At 42.0% G+C, this 18,803-nt stretch overlaps 1 protein-coding gene across 1 annotated transcript in view; it reads left to right on the forward strand.

Moving 5' to 3' along the window:
• LOC146653510 (chloride channel protein 2-like) overlaps positions 1-18,803 on the forward strand; it is a 175,654-nt gene that overhangs the window by 38,777 nt on the left and 118,074 nt on the right. Inside the window, exon 2 of the mRNA XM_085379842.1 lies at positions 15,545-15,695. Coding sequence (XP_085235968.1) covers positions 15,545-15,695 — 151 coding nt within the window. The remainder of the gene's footprint in view (positions 1-15,544; positions 15,696-18,803) is intronic.

Here is an 18,803-nt window from a genome sequence, read left to right on the forward strand (position 1 = left end):
GCAGTGGCAGTGTAGTTTCAAACTTAAAAAAAAATTGAAATTCAAATACATTTACACTGAAACACAATGTGAATAGTCGAATATTTGTGTCCTCTTGTAAATTGATTGAAAACAGTTCCTTCTGTGGAAACCTTTTGTGGTTTTCAATTGATTGTGTACTTTTTTTTTTTTTTTTTTTTTTTTTTTTTTGAACAAATGCATATTTTTCTCTTTTTAGAGCTCTTTATTTGTCCGCAAAGATCCTTGTAACTAAAACCCAACTTAAGATCCAAGACTGTGGCCATGTAGGTGGTTGCACTTTGTTATCCCCTAAGGGGGAACTGTTTCCCATTGCCATTTAAACAGTAACAACAACAGAAAGGCAAAAAGCATGGTAGGTCCTTGTCTGCAAGGTTTAGTGCTAATTTTGTTCTCAGTCACTACTCTGATCTGTGTTGTTGAAGATCTCAGCAGCTGTTAATCAAGACAGATCGTTAACTATTTCTATGGGTTGCCAAATGTGCTTAAAGTTGATCAAAAGGAACACAGAAACTACTGTGTTCCTTTTGAACACAGTAGTTTCCCACAAGTTACCCACAATTAATTTACTTCAGTTTAGCAAATTTTAGCCAGCTAGCTTTGTCTTGTCATCTGTATGTTTCTCGACCTCCAGGTCAGTCAGCTTGCTGTATCGGAGTTGGCAGTGTTTTCAGCCTTGTGTTCATACACATACCGGTTATGTACTGCCAAACATCAACATCATCAATCGGAACAAGCACTTAAAGTTGTGCTCTAAAGTGAAATGAATGGACAGAAATGCCAAGATAATCTGCTGAACACAAGGTGATTAATTGGAGGAATGCAGTTTGAAAGCCTTCTTCAAAACCACATGTGGCTTTAAACCTTGGAAGGGACGACCAAGTGATGAAGTATTTGGAAGGAGCAGGTTTGCAGTTTGCCAGCAGTGCTGAATGTGCCCAAGTAAATGTGGGTTTTCTTAATGAGGCAACAGGAGAGTGCAAGTTCCACACACGCATGTGCGCGCACACACAGTCCACAGGTGAATATCAGTGCTTTGCAGCGTCTGTGGCTTTTCCTGTGGTGGTTGTTAAGACGTGATGCTAATACCAATGTGCAGCTGCCAGTGCGCCGTTGGAACTGATTACTGGGGCGAGTGAATGAAGCAGGAATGGACAGAGAGAGAGGGAGAGGAAGAGTCATACAGTCTCTGTAGCACGACATCGGTGCTCGTCTGTCTACGTGTAACTGATATGAGGAAGTGAGAGACTGCTGCGTATTGGACTGAATAATCTTATTCATTTAACTGAAACTCTGGAACATAATTAAACAGCGTATTGCACCAACTGGAGCTGAAGTCGTTTAAAGACAGGGTCACTATTCAAGCCCCCCCTGTTGCTCACATTTTGCACATTGATTACATTTATTTGCTTTTGTTTAAGATGTGTGAAACCCCAGTCATTAATCACTAGCCATTCCTCCAGTGTTCACAGCTTCACTGTTTCATTCTTCTTGCTTCTTCCCTCCTGCCCCAACACACAGTTAAAATCTAAATTCAGCTCACACTGTAGGATAGATTCTGTATGGACTGCCAAACTTCTTTACACCCCCTCACACATATATCCACCTACCCCACCTCTTTCTTTTACCCCTCTTTGCATCGTTTCCATCACTGCTGTTCTCCAACACCTCCTGCAGCTTTTCCTGCCTCTTATTTTTCTGTCATCTGTCTACCCGTCGGTCTTCCCCTCCTTTTTCTGTTTGTCCAGCTCTGGGTCAGTGTGAGACAGGCCTCGAGGGTTGGCATGGCAGCTTGGCACAAGTTTGCAAGACTCCCTAGTAGCCCCCTGGGGTCCCTCACAGGAGGATAGGGAAACCTTTATTTACTGTAAATCCTTTTATTACACTGCTCCTTGCTTTCTTCTTGCAGTCTTTTTCTTGGCTACTTTGATTTGCTTATAGTAGTAAAATCGTGCTGGTTGTTAAGCATGTATTTGTTAGACCTTTCAAGAATTACACTCAAGGTTAGTAGTAAATGTTTTGTAGTAAAAGTATTTGACAGTAAAGTTCAAAAGTAGTTTCAAGAGCTAGGTCCACATTGCCGTCAATGAGTTGGACATGTTCTCAGCGGGCTGCCTTTGTCCCTGATTCTCTTCATAATTTTCATGGGCAGAATTTTTAGGTGTAGCCAGCTGGCAGTGTTCTGTTTTGGTGTTCTCAGGATAAGGGTCTGGAACAAGTTGCTGCCCCAAGTGAGGAAAGAGTGGAACAGGAAATTGACAGATTGCGGCCGTGTCTGCAACAATCTAGTTCTTCTTCTGGTCTGTTTTGGTGAAAAAAAGAGTTGAGGGTAAAAGCAGAGCTGCTGTCAGTCTGCCTCCCTGTCCTCATCAATAGTCACAACCTCTGGGTAGTGACCAAATGAATGAGATCACAGGTTGAAGCAGTGGAAAAGAGATTCCTCAGAAGTGTTTCTTGCCTGTCCCTTAGCCATAGGGTAAGCAGCTCATTTACTACTCTATTATTCTACTATTCTACTCTACTCAGAGTAGAGCTACTACTTTACATCAAAAGAAGCCAGTCAAGGCGGTATTTGCATCTGACTACGATGTCTCCTAGACACCTCCTGGGTGAACATGTCCTACTCAGAAGAGGCCCCAGGACAGGGTGGAGAAATTACATCTCTTGGCTGGCTTGGGAACGCTTTGGTATCCCTCCTGAGTGAGTTGAAGGAGGTGACCACGAAGAGGGCATATGCAAAGGCTGCATATTCCTTGATTATACTTGATTATACTATACTATTGCAGACAAAGTCACAGACAGATATCTGGCCTAGTTCTTGAAATTCTCTTTTTTTTCAGTTTTTCCCATTTCTCTTTGGTATATGTTTATGTAGGTCTAGTCCAAAAATGGCTGCCTTGTCTGGGAATGAATCAAAATGGAATTCATTAGAAAATACTTAGACCCACATCCAGAACCTCTTCAGAGCTGAACTGAGACAAGTCTGCTAAAACCTTTATCCACCCATAACTTTCTGAGTGATCCTGATTAAAAATACATTTTAAAAATTGAAACTTAATCGGTCACAAAAACCAAGTAAGCCTGCAAGGTTACAAAGAAATAAGCTTATCATAGAACTATATTCTCCTTTAGTCTGCTCGAGGCTAGCACAACAACACTGATTTACTGGCTGAATAATGGCTGGTTAGGTGGCTGTGTGATGAAAGATGGGTATACTCTTTGTGATATTGGGGTATCACATGAAAGTTGGCTAACAGCATATATAAATAACAGCAAGGATACAGATTGCAAAGTATTACATCTGGACATTATGGCCCATCATTCAGTTGTTATTATGGAGAAGTCTGCAGATATCAAACCTAAACCCAACTTCCTTAGACCTGTGTCGTACGGTACAGATTGACTGTAGCCACACTGTGGTACCTTTACCTGGCACGGCTCACACTGGACCTCATTTTGATTCTTTTGAAGGAGTTTCACTTGTCTTTTAAAGTGTTGTAGTCGTCTTTAGTGTTGTCTGTTTTACTTTGACTCACAGATATTTTTATCTCAACAATGTAAGATTGCACAGTTTAATTGTAAAGCGAGAAGTTCTGCCAAATAGTAGCAGATTTGAAATTAAAAAGTCAGCCAGCCATTCAGAAGCAGACAAAGGTGCTGCTGTGCTCAGTAATGTTCTGTGAACATTAAAATCTCAAAGCGGTGCAGTGTTTCCCCACACAGCTTTCTTCTCATTCGGGTGAAGAATCTTTCACCAAATTCCTCCTTCTGTCCTACGCCATCTCACCGCGCACCCTTTCTTCTTCCAGTCCTCTAACACAGTCCCTCCTTCAGATTAAATCACACAATGATTCTTTTAAATTCTCTTCTTCCTTCCTTAAAAGTACATCTTATTGACATAATACTTTCCCTAGTTGCTTACCTTAACCATTACAAATGATTTCTTAACCCTAAATCTAACCATAACCTAACTGTAACCCTCACACTTAAACCACATTTTGAGTCTCAAAAATGCCTTCAAACTTGTGGAAATATAGATTTTATCCCTATAAGAGCTGTCGGTCCAAACAAGTAAAGTAAACTTCCAATTTTTGGGAGGACTGACAGCAGGATCTGAATGTGCCTGTCATTGTTGACCATAAAATCCTACAGTGTCACTCACTTTTCTCTAACCAAGCGACAATAAATCGTACAGCTTTGGCTGAACACGGGTGGTGACACAAAGTTGTCATTCAGACTGCAGGAGAATGTCAGCTTCCACGCTTCCTAGATGCAGCATTTTTTTTCCATTGAAGTTTAAGTATTTTTAACCCATGTGGGCGAAAGTTAACTTCTATTGGTGTCACCCAGCCCGAATTAGTGTCTTCAATAGGCTCTTTGTGTAATTGTGTGAGAAAACTCTACAATTACAGTTGCACTACTGACTCAGAACAAGTTCTTGAGACATGCTGCCCGGCCACAAAGGAAAACAAATGTGTTTATAGATGGCCACAAAGCTAGACAACCATTCAACATGCTGTTCAGACAGACAGCAAGTTAGATTAGCTACATTCAACTTGACTTTATTATTTTATGACAAACTATTTTTCAGGTTTGTTTGTTTTTTCTTATGTTTTTTTTATGTTTAGTTTTTTTTCTACTGTTGGATCTTTAAACCTCTAAGTGAAAGAAGATATCTTTAATATGGTCATCAGAAGCCCCTCCCATGTTCTGTTTGCAAAAGCAAAAAAAAGCTGGCTTAAAGTTGAACTGCTCCGAAGACAAGCAACATGCGCTAAGGATCAAATCTGATTCATGCAAAGCTACTAGAATAGAATCCAAAAATAAAAATAAAAAGGTAGACATGAGGGGAATGTCATTTAAAATCAAATTCAGTTTAGGTGTGGACAACTGTGTTTACAGTGTACACAAATCTAAACGGAAACCGAGACGATAAATACTGATGATGTCAGTTCAAGTCCAGCAAAGACAATAGAAAAGAAACAAACAAGCAAGAGGGAACAGGTGTGCACGTGTGTTGTGCTAGTCTAGTTCACTGATTAACATTAAGACTCTGTGAAAACTTCACCTTCACCTTCTGTGTCCTCTTTATCTTGACTTGTTTCCTTTCTCCAAACGTTTTCTTTTTTGATAACGGTATCAATAAACCATGACCTCCTGTCTTATCTCTTATCTTTTGATCTTGTTTTCTATTCTCGGAGTCATAAACAGTTTCAGATATCACCTGAAATGTCCTGCATCATTGGCAGTTGTTGTCTTAACACTGTCCTGGGGCGTTTTGTTGCCCTGTCTGCTGAAAAATCTCAGCTTTTAGAGATACATGGTATTAAAGTTTGTTTCAGATTTTAAGTAATATTTTACTGTAGTAAACATGGAAATATGCACTCAATGTACCTTGCCCCTGTGAAATAAAGCACCCTGCCAGAGATCTTCAGATACTGCGATCTGAAAACAGGTGAAGCATTTTTCTTTTCCCCAACATTCCATGTAGGGTTTTTTTTTTTTTTTTGTAAGACTTTACTACATGTAAACAAAGATGAGGAACAACTTGGGAATCATCTATCTGTCTCTGCTGTTATCTTACCTGTTTGAGTGCCTGTCATTAAACAAGGTGACTTGACCCTGGAGTCACAGTTGGTTTCTGCCTACCCAATCCTTGTCCCTTGTTAATTGCATGCTTGTAATTTAGTCTCTGAACTGTGTTTAAACCATGTTAAATAGATTTCGTGGTCTTGCAACAAACTTCCCTTTTGAAAGGACCTTGCTTCTCCGCTTCTTTCCAGCAGCTAATACCTTTAATATCAATACAGGCATTATTTGTCGTCTGTGCCCTCTCTCTTGCCCTTGTGGGCAGGACAATGAGTCCAGGACAGCCCGTTCATCTGGGATCAATTAACCCAGGCATTCAGGCTCAGCCAAATGCCCATTTCTGACTATGCTCAGCATAATGATAGGCTTTCAACCAATAATGTCTTTGTTCTGGATGGGTCTGTTTGTTTTCTTTCTTTGGTCAGATCCGAGTTTCAAGGGGTGCATCTGAGAAGGCCTATTTCTGCCCTCTTGTTTTTGGGTCTTTTGAGTTTCCGTCGCGTTTGAAGCTCCTTACTTAATTAAAACTTAGGGTTGGCGATCATGAATGTGGCTGAGAATGCCATGCAGAATGGCATCTTGGGTTAAACAGCGGTTGGCATTTGATGTCAGAAACCCCAAATCGCTCCCCAAATGTTTCCCTTCTTGATTTTTTTTTCTTCCTCCGTTTCCCACTGTTTGTGTTCATTCCTGTCCTCCTCCCATATTGGACTTTAACATGGACCCGGCGAGGTATTTCCAGGCTTGTCAGTCTATTAATCCTTTCTACCAAGAAGAGTCTACTATTAAGAAGTGGTTTTCAACTGGAGCCAGATCCACATTTTCGAACCACAAATTCATCAAGAAATGTTTTAAATGCTTTCAAAGCCTTTTGATTCTGTTCATCTGGGCCTCTAAAAGAAAGTTCCGCTGTTCTGTGGTATGCTAGTGTTTCCCAGAGAATTGCATTTTGTTGATGGTGGTTGTCGGTAAGGCTGCTCGATTATGGCAAAAATGATAATCACGATTATTTTCACTGAAATTGAGATCTCGATTATTTGACGATATTTATTTAACCCTTTCGACCTACTATAGAACCAAGTCCGCCAGAGCTTATATTATTTTTTTACATGTTGTAGTGCCATTTGTGGGAGCATTTCAAGTTGCTATACAACTGTTATAGCCCATATTTTAATAATATGTATGCATTAAGTCCATAGTAACTACATTAATTGCAAAAAAGTGCAATAAACTACAAAAAAATTGAAAATCGTTTTTGTTTTGTTTTTTACATATATTTCTACTTGGAGAAATTTAAGAGGTTTATCCCTCAAAACTTTAAATACAAAAAAGGTGCAAAAAATAGTTTACAACAACAGGAAATTTATTTTGAGTGTCTTCATAGTTTTATTTTGGAGATACACTAATTTTTATATACTGCAGGAAAAACGAAAAAACAATCCTATGATGCAAATTTGCAAAGAAAACAGCATGTGCATCAAAATAAACTATTTCCAGCAGTGCAAATCGAGTTCTAAGCATCCCAGCAACTATTCAGAAAAGTCAAACATGACCAGTATAGGCTTTTAAGGCCTACAAGTAAAAAAAACTACATTTTCCGCGAAAATGACGTGACTTCCGGTTTCAGGCAGGAAATGGCGGACATGCGATAGTTCGCGCTGACGTCTGTTTCACTGTGGGAAATGTTACGAACAGCTGATCGGATCGGCAAAGCGTGTTTCTGGAATATTATGTTTTTGTTCCTGCAAGTGCTTTTTATGCAATTTTTGCAAAGCTTTATGCGGAAGGAAACCATGACCGAGGACAAGCTGATGGCATAAGATGTAAGTACAACTCCTCCGGTTTCATATGCAAAACAAATTATTGCGCTAGCTTACACGGTTCAGGTTCTACAGGGATTTAAAAATAGTTACACAAAACGGAGCGTGCTGCTCTGACCGGCTTTAAAGGGTTAACAATAACAATGTATTTAAAAAATAATATAAAATAGTGTGCAACACCACTGAAGTTTTTTTTTTTTTTTTAACCTCTTTTCAACCAATGGCAGTCACTCTCCTCTCCAAATAACTTCTGCTTAGCTTTCCAAGCTTCCCTCGGGTCCTCTTAATCAGCGGTCTCCAATGTTTTTTGCACCACGGACAGGTTTATGTCCGACAATATTTTCACGGACCGGCCTTTTAAGGTGTCGCAGATAAATTAGGGAGGGGCTAATAATCGGCTCAATCATTTTTAATGATCATGAAAGCCCAGATCGTAATTGTGATTAAAATTCAATTAATTGAGCAGCCCTAGTTGTCGGATACATGCGCATGTGTGTTTTGACAACTGTAGGTACATGCGACCTTCCACAGATGAATTATTAAATTATACCATTATATTTAATATTTCAACTTCCAACTACTATGTGACAAATGCATGATGAGTAATAAGCTCAGCTGTGAAATCTTGACTTAAATCCAATAATGATGCACAGAAAAGCAACTACTTCAAACAGCTACTTGAAAATGAAGTGTTAATACAACAGTGGAAGTCTAATGACTTGATTAGACTTCCACTAACATTGCCTTTGGTTCTTACCTGCCATTTACAGGTTTAGACACCTACTTCAAGTCCAGATGATTTGATAAGACTGAGCCGGGCAGTTTCAGGTGCTCCTCAGTGAAGCAGCACTTTTTATACAGTTATGCTTCAGGAACTAACATGAGGAACACTGGAAGGAAACTGGTTGACAAAAAAAATATTGAAGATTTGCTTATGCTAAGCACCTGTCAGATAAATATGTGGGCTATTTCAGTGACTACACTGGTGGTTTCGAAAGGTGGAAGACTTTAATCTCAGTCGGTTGGAAAATTATATTTTACCACCTAAAAAAAGTCCTTGGCCTTTCGAAATCTTCTGCTGCACACTGTCTTAAAGTCAGGTGTTCACTTAATTGAATTTGGCCTGAACACATACTTCCTTAATTTGTCACTTCATAGATCTGCATATTCAGGGACTTAGACGCACTTAGATTTGCATCTAAGTGCCTAGATTTAATCTTTATCAGTCATTGTTAGCTGATACCTGATCTATTTGATAAAGTCACTACTGGGGCTCCTGGTTACTCCTGGAATTTCATTGACTTTAGTGACATAACTGCTATGGCTTCACAGAACCCACACGAGCTTGATAAGGACAGAACTTGCACAAGATGTAGTCAACCTTTTCACAGCACGGCTGTAACAAGAGACACAATGTGACCGGAGCCAACAATAAATGTGACTCAAAGGCACCTTTTCTGTGAACTGAAAGACCTGTTTTGACCTCCTGTTTTGACTGAACCATGGCTACAATTTGAAGTCCTGTGCTGCTCCTCACTCACCCTGCGCCAACCTGTCAGCTTATACGGGATTTGCAGTTCAGACAAACTTATGCAAGAATGTACATGGGTGTGTGTGGTTAAAAATAGTCCACAGATTTTTTTTTTATTTTTTTTTTTTGTGCGCATGGCAGACGGTGTATACAAGTGCATATTGCCCGTGGGTGTAAGGGTGTGTGTGAGAGTCGATCTGCATGCTTTTCCCCTTTGTATGTTATCAAAACAGTTTCTTTTGTCAGCCAACAGGCGCCACTTTTCAAGAAATTTTATCCTGGTTCCTGTGTCTGTTTTCCGTGCACGGAATCGTTCTATATCGGATCTGGACATTTGATTATTAAGAAAGTGAACACACAACACAGTCATGTGACCCGTAAAAGGAATGTGCCCTGAATGATTTTTCTTTTTCTTTTTTTTCCTTCAAGGCCATGTCAACGAGTATTTCCAATTTAAAACTGATGATAGTTGGTGTCTGTGCTCAGCATGAATTATTCAATATTTGGCTGTTCTATATTTCACACTGTCCACGGGCACGCACGCGCACTAGTGCGCTCGGCACTCATATATATATATATATATATATATATATATATATATATATATATATAATATAAGGCTAGACCCCCTATGCTAAGCAAGCCTACCGCAGACATGAGCGAGACAGATAAATATGAAGGCATGCCGGCTCGGACGTCGCCCGGATCAACAAGGTCCGCGTCAGGTGTTGAGGAACCAGGGCACCCTGACGAAAAGTGGGCTACTGGAACAAGAAGGCATCGGTGGGCAAGAGACGAAAACAGGGCGTTGTTGGAATGCTACTATGCAAGTAACCCCGGCGGAAGGGGCTACATGAATAGGATGAGGGACCTATGGATTCTTCGATACCCAACATCCACAATGACGGCGAAACAACTAGTAGCTCAGTGTTCCAACATTCGAAAAAAGGGACTGCTCTCACAGCTAGAGATTGACGAGGTACAACACAAATGCTACGGCAAGGAGGAGTCAGGACGCCAGGTCAGGGGGGAGATATCATCACCCCCACCCGAGATTGGGTACATAGCCCCAAGTGCGATAGGAGAGTTGAGTGCGAGAGGAACTGACCTGAAAAATAGGATCATGGCCAAGCTTGAAACCTGGATCCCCCGTAGCCGGTTACCAAGATTACGTGAAGTTCCCTCAGAAGGTCTGCTAGATGATGTTAATGCAGCACTACGGACAATACCTACAACCACGATTACCGACACTAACAAGCTGATCTACAATACGGCAACAGTGATCAGTGAGATGCTTGGCTACAAGTTGAACAGCGACAAGGGGCAGTACCCTCCATGGAGAAGGCTAGAGGGCAAGATCAAAGTAGCACGGAGGGAGGTTAGCCAACTAACGGAGTTGCAGAAAGGTGCGACAAATAAGGTGCCTAAGAAATACAGCAAGCTGTCCATACCTGAGGCCTTGGAAACTGCCAAGCAAAGACTCACAGCCTTGGCCAGCCGCTTGAGGAGGTACACCAGAGAGATAGAAGGCAGGAGAATAAACCAGCTGTTCTCCACAGAACCAGCAAAGGTGTACTCTCAGTGGCAAGGGAACAATAAGAGAACAGCACCACCAAGGCTGGAGACGGAGCAATACTGGAAGAGCATATGGGAGAAGGATGCAACCCATAACGGCAATGCTCAGTGGCTAGAGGATCTGAGGGCTGACCACAGCGACCTCCCTGAACAGGGTCCAGTAACCATCACAGTGGCAGATATCCAAGAAAGGGTCTCCAGTATGAAGAGTTGGACAGCACCAGGGCCCGACATGGTTCACGCCTACTGGCTGAAGAAGCTGACTGCACTCCACGAGCGTCTGGCAGCACAAATGAACCAGCTGCTAGTTAACGAGAGACACCCGGAATGGCTAACTGAAGGCCGGACGGTCCTGATCCCCAAGGACCCCAAGAAGGGACCGGTCCCCTCCAACTACCGACCAATAACCTGCCTCAGTACTACATGGAAGCTCCTGTCAGGCATCATATCGGCTAAGATGAACAGGCACATGGGTCAATACATGAGCGGGACACAGAAAGGAATTGGCAAGAATACCAGAGGCGCAAAACACCAGCTACTGGTAGACAGAACAATCAGCCGAGACTGCAAGACCAGACTGACCAACCTGTGCACTGCCTGGATTGATTACAAGAAGGCCTATGACTCAATGCCCCACAGCTGGATACTGGAATGCCTAGAATTGTACAAGATCAATGGGACCCTAAGAGCCTTCATCAGGAACTCAATGGGGATGTGGCGTACAACACTAGAGGCCAACTCCAAGCCCATAGCACAAGTCACCATCAAGTGCGGGATCTACCAAGGAGATGCTCTGTCCCCACTGCTGTTCTGCATAGGCCTGAACCCCCTCAGTGAGATCATTAACAAGACTGGCTACGGATACCGACTACAGAACGGAGCAGTTGTCAGCCACCTCCTGTACATGGATGACATCAAGCTGTATGCCAAGAGTGAACGAGACATCGATTCACTGATCCACACTACCAGGCTATACAGCAATGACATTGGAATGTCGTTCGGACTGGAGAAGTGTAGTCGGATGGTAACAAAGAGAGGGAAGGTAGTCAGAACTGAGGGGATTGAACTACCAGAAGGCAACATTGCAGACATAGAGGACAGTTACAAGTACTTGGGGATCCCGCAGGCGAATGGGAACCATGAAGAGGCCGCTAGAAAAGCTGCAACCACCAAGTACCTGCAGAGGGTCAGGCAAGTCCTGAGGAGTCAGCTGAATGGTAAGAACAAGATCCGGGCCATCAACACGTACGCCCTGCCCGTGATCAGGTACCCTGCTGGGGTAATAGGCTGGCCAAAGGAGGAGATAGAAGCCACTGACATAAAGACAAGAAAGCTCCTTACCATGCATGGAGGGTTTCACCCCAAATCCAGCACCCTGAGGCTGTACGCTAAGCGGAAGGAAGGGGGCCGGGGACTGGTGAGTGTCAGCACCACAGTCCAGGATGAGACAACGAACATCCAAGAATACATTAGGAAGATGGCCCCAACTGACCGAGTGCTCAGTGAATACCTCAGGCAGCAGAAACCCAAGAAAGAGGAGGGAGACGAGGAACCATCATGGAAGGACAGGCCCCTGCACGGTATGTACCACCGGCAGATAGAGGAGGTGGCTGATATCCAGAAATCCTACCAGTGGCTGGACAAAGCTGGACTGAAAGACAGCACAGAGGCACTAATCATGGCAGCACAAGAACAAGCTCTGAGCACAAGATCCATAGAGGCTGGGGTCTATCACACCAGGCAAGACCCCAGGTGCAGGCTGTGTAAAGATGCCCCAGAGACAATCCAGCACATAACAGCAGGGTGCAAGATGCTAGCAGGCAAGGCATACATGGAACGCCATAACCAAGTGGCCGGCATAGTGTACAGGAACATCTGTGCCGAGTATAACCTGGAAGTCCCGAGGTCAAAATGGGAGATGCCCCCAAGGGTGGTGGAGAATGACCGAGCTAAGATCCTGTGGGACTTCCAGATACAGACGGACAAAATGGTGGTGGCTAACCAACCGGACATAGTGGTGGTAGACAAACGGAAGAAGACGGCCGTAGTGATCGATGTAGCGGTTCCGAATGACAGCAATATCAGGAAGAAGGAACACGAGAAGCTGGAGAAATACCAAGGGCTCAGAGAAGAGCTTGAGAGGATGTGGAGGGTGAAGGTAACGGTGGTCCCCGTGGTAATCGGAGCACTAGGTGCGGTGACTCCCAAGCTAGGCGAGTGGCTCCAGCAGATCCCAGGAACAACATCGGAGATCTCTGTCCAGAAGAGCGCAGTCCTGGGAACAGCTAAGATACTGCGCAGGACCCTCAAGCTCCCAGGCCTCTGGTAGAGGACCCGAGCTTGAAGGATAAACCGCCCGCAGGGGCGTGCTGGGTGTGTTTTTTATATATATATATATATATATATATATATACACACACATACACACACACACACACACACACACACACACACACACACACACACACACACACACACACACAGTGAGTTTTACACGGTTCTTCTTTGCTGCATTTTGTTTTTAACCAAAACGCTTGAGATTTTTTTCCAATAGCAAAAATCTGATCTCTTTTAATGGTGAAAAAAAACCCTGTAATAATATAAATAAATAAATAAAATAAAATCACAGGACATGACATTTTAAACATGCTCAGTCAGACCACAACACATATTTCATCACGTATTTAACGGAGCCCCTTTCAGGCCCTTTAACTGTTTTTATTGCTTGTAAGAGCAGCTGTTAATTTTGCAGCACTTTCACAGTGGTTTATTTCCATAAATGTTTAACTTCATTAACTTTTATAACACATGCAATTGAACCATTAAGTTAATGTTCACCTCTGAACGTAAAGGCACTCTTGGCCGTGTAGTGCGGTGCCTCCATTGATGTTGCAGGAAAGCTTGAGCAGGAAGAAGAGTGGGAGCGGGATTCATGGAACGATGAGGAGGGAGTAGAGTTGGAGAGCCTGTTACAACTTCACAGAAAAGTCATGTTATGTGATTCCACTTCATTGTGTTTTATTAGACACATCCCCAGTTCAACTTTGGGAGGATACACAAACCTCAGGTCTGTGCCAAATCAAACGGCTGGTGTGGCGACCCATTTGGAAATAAAGGAGCAGCCAAAAAGTACCTAAAGAATTACCAAGTTTGAGTCTGACTGTGAATTTTGTCCAAAATACTTGAGCATTAAGTCTACAGTGGACACCCGATGTCAGTATAAAAAGACATGATGCCAATTGTTGTTTGAGCAGTGTTGATACTCAACTTTGTGGACCCGATAACGCAAAAATGAAGCGATGAGATATTGTCAGTGCGTCTGCTAAAAATCTTGATAAGTTCAAATCTCGGTGACTTTGACCTCAACGAGAAGAAAGTCACCTAGGACTTTCAAATTGATACAATAGGTGCATCTACTAGGAGGCTGAGGGGCAGCACTGGCGGCTGTCAGTATTTTTGCAATTTACTATAGGCAGCAATATTCTCAAACAACTAAACCACCACCAACAATAACCTCCGTTACACTTCTAACACTGTTATTTCCACCACTACGTTGTAGATTTTACCCACCAGTGAAAACAAAGCAGAAGATTTTAATGAGAGTACATTGCTGATCCCCAAAGGGACAGCTTGAACTGTAGAGTATCTAGCACTGTGTTCTTATTCTTGCTTCTATTGAACATGACCAAATATAGTCCGATACACTTTTTGGGACCTTTCACAACCAAGTGAGTGCTGATGAAAGTATATACTGAAACACTTCAGGAATGAGGCTTCATTATACCCCATTTCCTTATTTGTCCTGTTCACTTTGGACTAACACTGTGATGTGTGCAACATTTTGCAAAAGTCTGAATGTGTTTGCATGTAAAGAATTGGGTTTATAAGTATCCAAATTTTGAACATCACACAGCAACTTTGATGCGGCCTTGATGGCCTTGCATGACCTGCTTCAGGAAGTTTTAAAAGCCTTGCTCTGTTGAGAGTGGAGGGGGCGGGGGCCAAGAGGAAATCATCAGTGCCCCAGTTCCTGTCCAGTACCCAAGATTACTATGGGAGGGCGAGCTGCCATCTAGGTGGTGCATAAAACTTGACATTTCCTGCCTCTTGTATTGCTGACTTGACTTTTGTGTGTGTGTGTGTGTGTGTGTGTGTGTGTGTGTGTGTGTGTGTGTGTGTGTGTGTGTGTGTGTGTGTGTGTGTGTGTGATGCAGCTTTTGGAGGGAGTCAGTTTGAGATGGAAGGTTCCTGTACTGAGGTCACAGATTACAGCCAGTAAGGAGTCACTGAGTCTATTGCTGAGCATAAATTTATTACGTAAACCTGTGAAAAAGCGAGGACGCGAACCAAGCTAATAGACATACAGTAAGATCTCAAACACACAGGAGGAACCCATCGAGTAAACAAACACTGAGTCATAAGGAGTATTATATAATACTACAGTGTAACGTTTCTTGAAAGTCAATCTTTTCTTAATGAAATCAATCTTTTATGCTTAACTGTGGTTAAATTTACCCAGACCTAACCCTAACTTGATCTTACGCATCAACAGCAGTATTTGAATGGCGCCATTTTAAAAGAGTTATCCTTTGGTGGAAGAATGTGGCCTGGGATGCTGAGTGGAGCAGCCGCTATCAAAACTCAAGTTAATGCATCACAAGCATAGGGCAGAATTTCAGCAGAGTGTATCTCATGTTGTATTTACACAGAAAGTGTTACACTGCAGTTTTCATGCCATGTTTTCACTGCACACATAATAGTAACCAGGAGCTCCAAGTAACCAGAGCATCACATCTGTTTTTCATTTTCTATTTATTTTGCACTTCGAGCTCTGAGCAGTTGTAAGAGGCAGGTGACCTACGCTTAAGACTGCGCCTGAACGCCTCCTGTGTTGATACAGACTTTTGGTGATCCTCATTGAACTGTATTTTTGATTTGTTACTGACGTCTAGGGGCATGTTTAATATGTATGTTCCTTGAAACCTAAAAATATGACTGTGTCCATTTCCAGATGTATGGGCGTTACACCCAGGAGCTCGGGGTGTACGCCAAAGAGGAGGCCGCTCGGCTGAGGGAGAGCGGGCAGAGGCGATCAGTCAGCGATCGAAGCCGGACATTGGACCTGCTGGAGTACGACAAGGGCCGCTGTGCCAAGTGTCGGAGTAAGTTTCAGACCACACAGCCTCATACCGGTTTCTGGAATAAGGGCCACTGATGAGATTATTTCTGACCATTTGCTTAGCGTGATTTAATGACACTCAAATGAACAAAATTGGTGTGAAAAAAGTGCAAAGTTGGAGATTTCCCGTTTGGCTTTAACTAAAATCTTTTTAGTGCCAGCACCAAAAATTTCCTCTTTTGTTTGAACATTTGTGACATATAATCTAAAATCCTGCCACTGCGGTGATCAGTGTACAGTGGGCCATTGCTCATTGCTATACAGTTTACTTTTTGGCCTTTTTCGTTATATCTTGTCGTGTGTGATATAGCTATAGGACTTCTCTGTGACATTTTCTGGTGGTCGATAATGTCTGCCTTGGATGTGAGTGTCCCACAGTACTGACAAGACAAGATCGCTGAACATCGGGTTTTACTGTGGTTTGGCCATGTGCCCACTGACTGACAGCTCCAGTATGGCACAGTTCGATTACTATAAAGTGTGTTTACCCTGGTCATAGGGGCTTTTAGGAGGGAGGTTAGGGACCTTACTAAATTACTGGAATTCTGGACATTTCCGGGGCTTGGACGAAAGTTGATGGTTTTTCTAAATTGTTATTGGGAAGAAAAAAAATTAAGTCAGTCTTTGCAATGATTTAGCTCAGGACAGTCATAGAAAAGAAGTGCTATAGTGTGTGAGCCCCATTAATAGACATATAAACAGTACACACTCATATTTACATAGAGGAGCCTGAGACTTCCCCAGCTTGAGGAAAATTGTTTGGTCACTATTACCTTTGTGTTGAAAATGTAGTGCCAAAGGCACTTTGATAACTCTAAAATGGCTCCTCTGCCTTATGTTTAGCTTGAAGCATTTAGCTTACCGGAGAGTTAAAGGAAGAAAAGAGTCAAAAGTGCAAGAAAATGCTCACAAAGGCAATCCTTGGAGCTTTTTACTGCATGGCTGAATTCATGTGAACATTCCCCAGCCTTTCTCTCCCTGCTGTTGGTGGGGATAAAAAATAATTATGAGTGTGTGTGCATGTTATTCAGGCAGATAAGATTAGATAAGATTGTGTATAGAATGCTTTGCAGGATGAAAGAGGTTGTTAACACAACATTACAAAGGGAAAGTCTTTGACATTTATGTTGGATTTTGAAGGCACATGCACAGACTGTCTGTCTCAGATGGTAACTGAGACTGAGGTACCAGTTTAATTCTTGGTCAAGCTTTATTTGTCAAGAGGTCTAAATCCAGACTGACACTGGTACAGACTGATTCAGACCCAAATCAGGATAAATCTCCATCAGAGGGATTAATTGCCTACAGTTGGAGTTTACATGGAGTGTTACTTTTACAGTATTGGGCTTGAATGTTTTTTTTCAAACGGTTATTTTTTTTCCTGTGGAATAATTATTTATAAAATACACCTTTTTATAAGAGTTCAAAAAGAGTGCAGTTCACAAGTTTTGGTTTTCTGAAATAAAAGAAGTTCAAAAGCCATCAAAAATTTTCTGGCACTGGTCTGATTTAATATGTGAGTTAAATGGTCTATTTGTAACAATGGTCAGAGTTCAGGTTTTCAAATGATATTTGGCCTGTTTTAACCAGATTTCTCCAATGAGCTTTTAATGTACTTTATTATTGCAATCACTCTGTTCACTGTGCCAAAGTCACTGGTAGCAAAACAGCCCCAGGAAATGATGCTAACCCCATCATGCTCTGCAGTACAGTTTTAGGTACTCATTCAAACTCTGATAATTATGGCAAGATACCTTCATTTTTATCTCATGTGAACATAAAAGTCTTTATGATTGTCCATATAATCACCCACAAACTTTAGTCAAGACTGAAGGTGTCGATTTGGGGCCTCTTTCTTCACCCATCTCAGGGGTGGGTGAAAACCTGGCTGACGGTAGAGGGTGCAGGGGAGACATTTCTGTTTTGCTTTTTGTTTTTTTCAGATATGCATTGATCACACTGGTCTATTTCACTATGTTTTTCAGTCCAATGAGTGCGGTAAAAGCCCAGGGGAGAGATCCCAGCTTTAGTCAGTCATGATCACTAAGAGAAAATTAAGAAACTTGACTCTTACAATTGCATGCTGTGCGGTCTCTGAGCCACAGAGAAAGGGGAGTTTGGAGAATTCAATGAAATCCCATTATTGTTAAAACAATGACCATAATGAGTGCACATAAACTCTTGACAGGAACCATACATAAAAAGATCCTAATGACTGGCTGAGCTGTTGGAGCTTGCCTGGTTGTTAGTGCAGTAATATTAATTTATAAATAGCTCATTCCTTTCTACTACTGCAGAAATGCTGAATGAAGACGTTTCTCTTTTTTAGCGTTATTTTAAGGACACACACTGTTCTGACTTAAATCAGCAGACAAAGGCACCTGTGGGTTGTGTGTGCTTATTGTCAGTGCGAGCAACGACATCATGTCCTGTATGGTGTGGGCGTAACGTTGCAGTAAAGCTGATTTAAAAAGTTGCGAGTTAACAATCCAAACTGATAAAACAAGCAAAAAAAAAAAAAAAACAACAACCCAAAAACCAAAACTTCTCTTCCAAACCTTAGGGACATGTTGAGACTTTCTACTTCTCGACCTACACTAGCTTTATATTTTCCAGGTTTTTTAGCTTCCCCAAAAATTAATATCTTGCAAGCTCCCCTCAGCACATTGTTTGTTTTTCACAGTAGTGCCAAAGTTTTAGGAAAATTTGTGTCAGCAAATTAGTGTGCTGACATCACCATCTGAGGTCTAAGTCATCAAAGGTGAAAACCTTGATTCTAACTCTAGGCTATCACAGAATGTAATTTTTGCTCTTACTGTTATCCTAAGTCTTGGCAATCAGGGAACAAATAAACTCATTGTTTAAAATGACACATCCGAAAAAGAAAAATCAGTTTTGCCTTTCTCCAGCAGATAGGGTTAAGTTAGGGTTATCTCCTATAATGATGTCTGCTTCAGAGGTCTGAAAGCAGAAACAGTAAATGTTGTACGCGTTTCTGAAAATGCATGCATTTCTGTTCCTGGTCAGCATTGGCCACACAATACAAGCAGCATGTTTGCTATTCCAGGTTTTTGTTGCAGGTGCTGCAAAA

This window comes from Rhamphochromis longiceps, linkage group LG14 (assembly GCF_057381845.1).
Source record: "Rhamphochromis longiceps isolate RC_006_pf linkage group LG14, R_longiceps_female_GT1.1, whole genome shotgun sequence".
NCBI lineage: Eukaryota > Metazoa > Chordata > Actinopteri > Cichliformes > Cichlidae > Rhamphochromis > Rhamphochromis longiceps.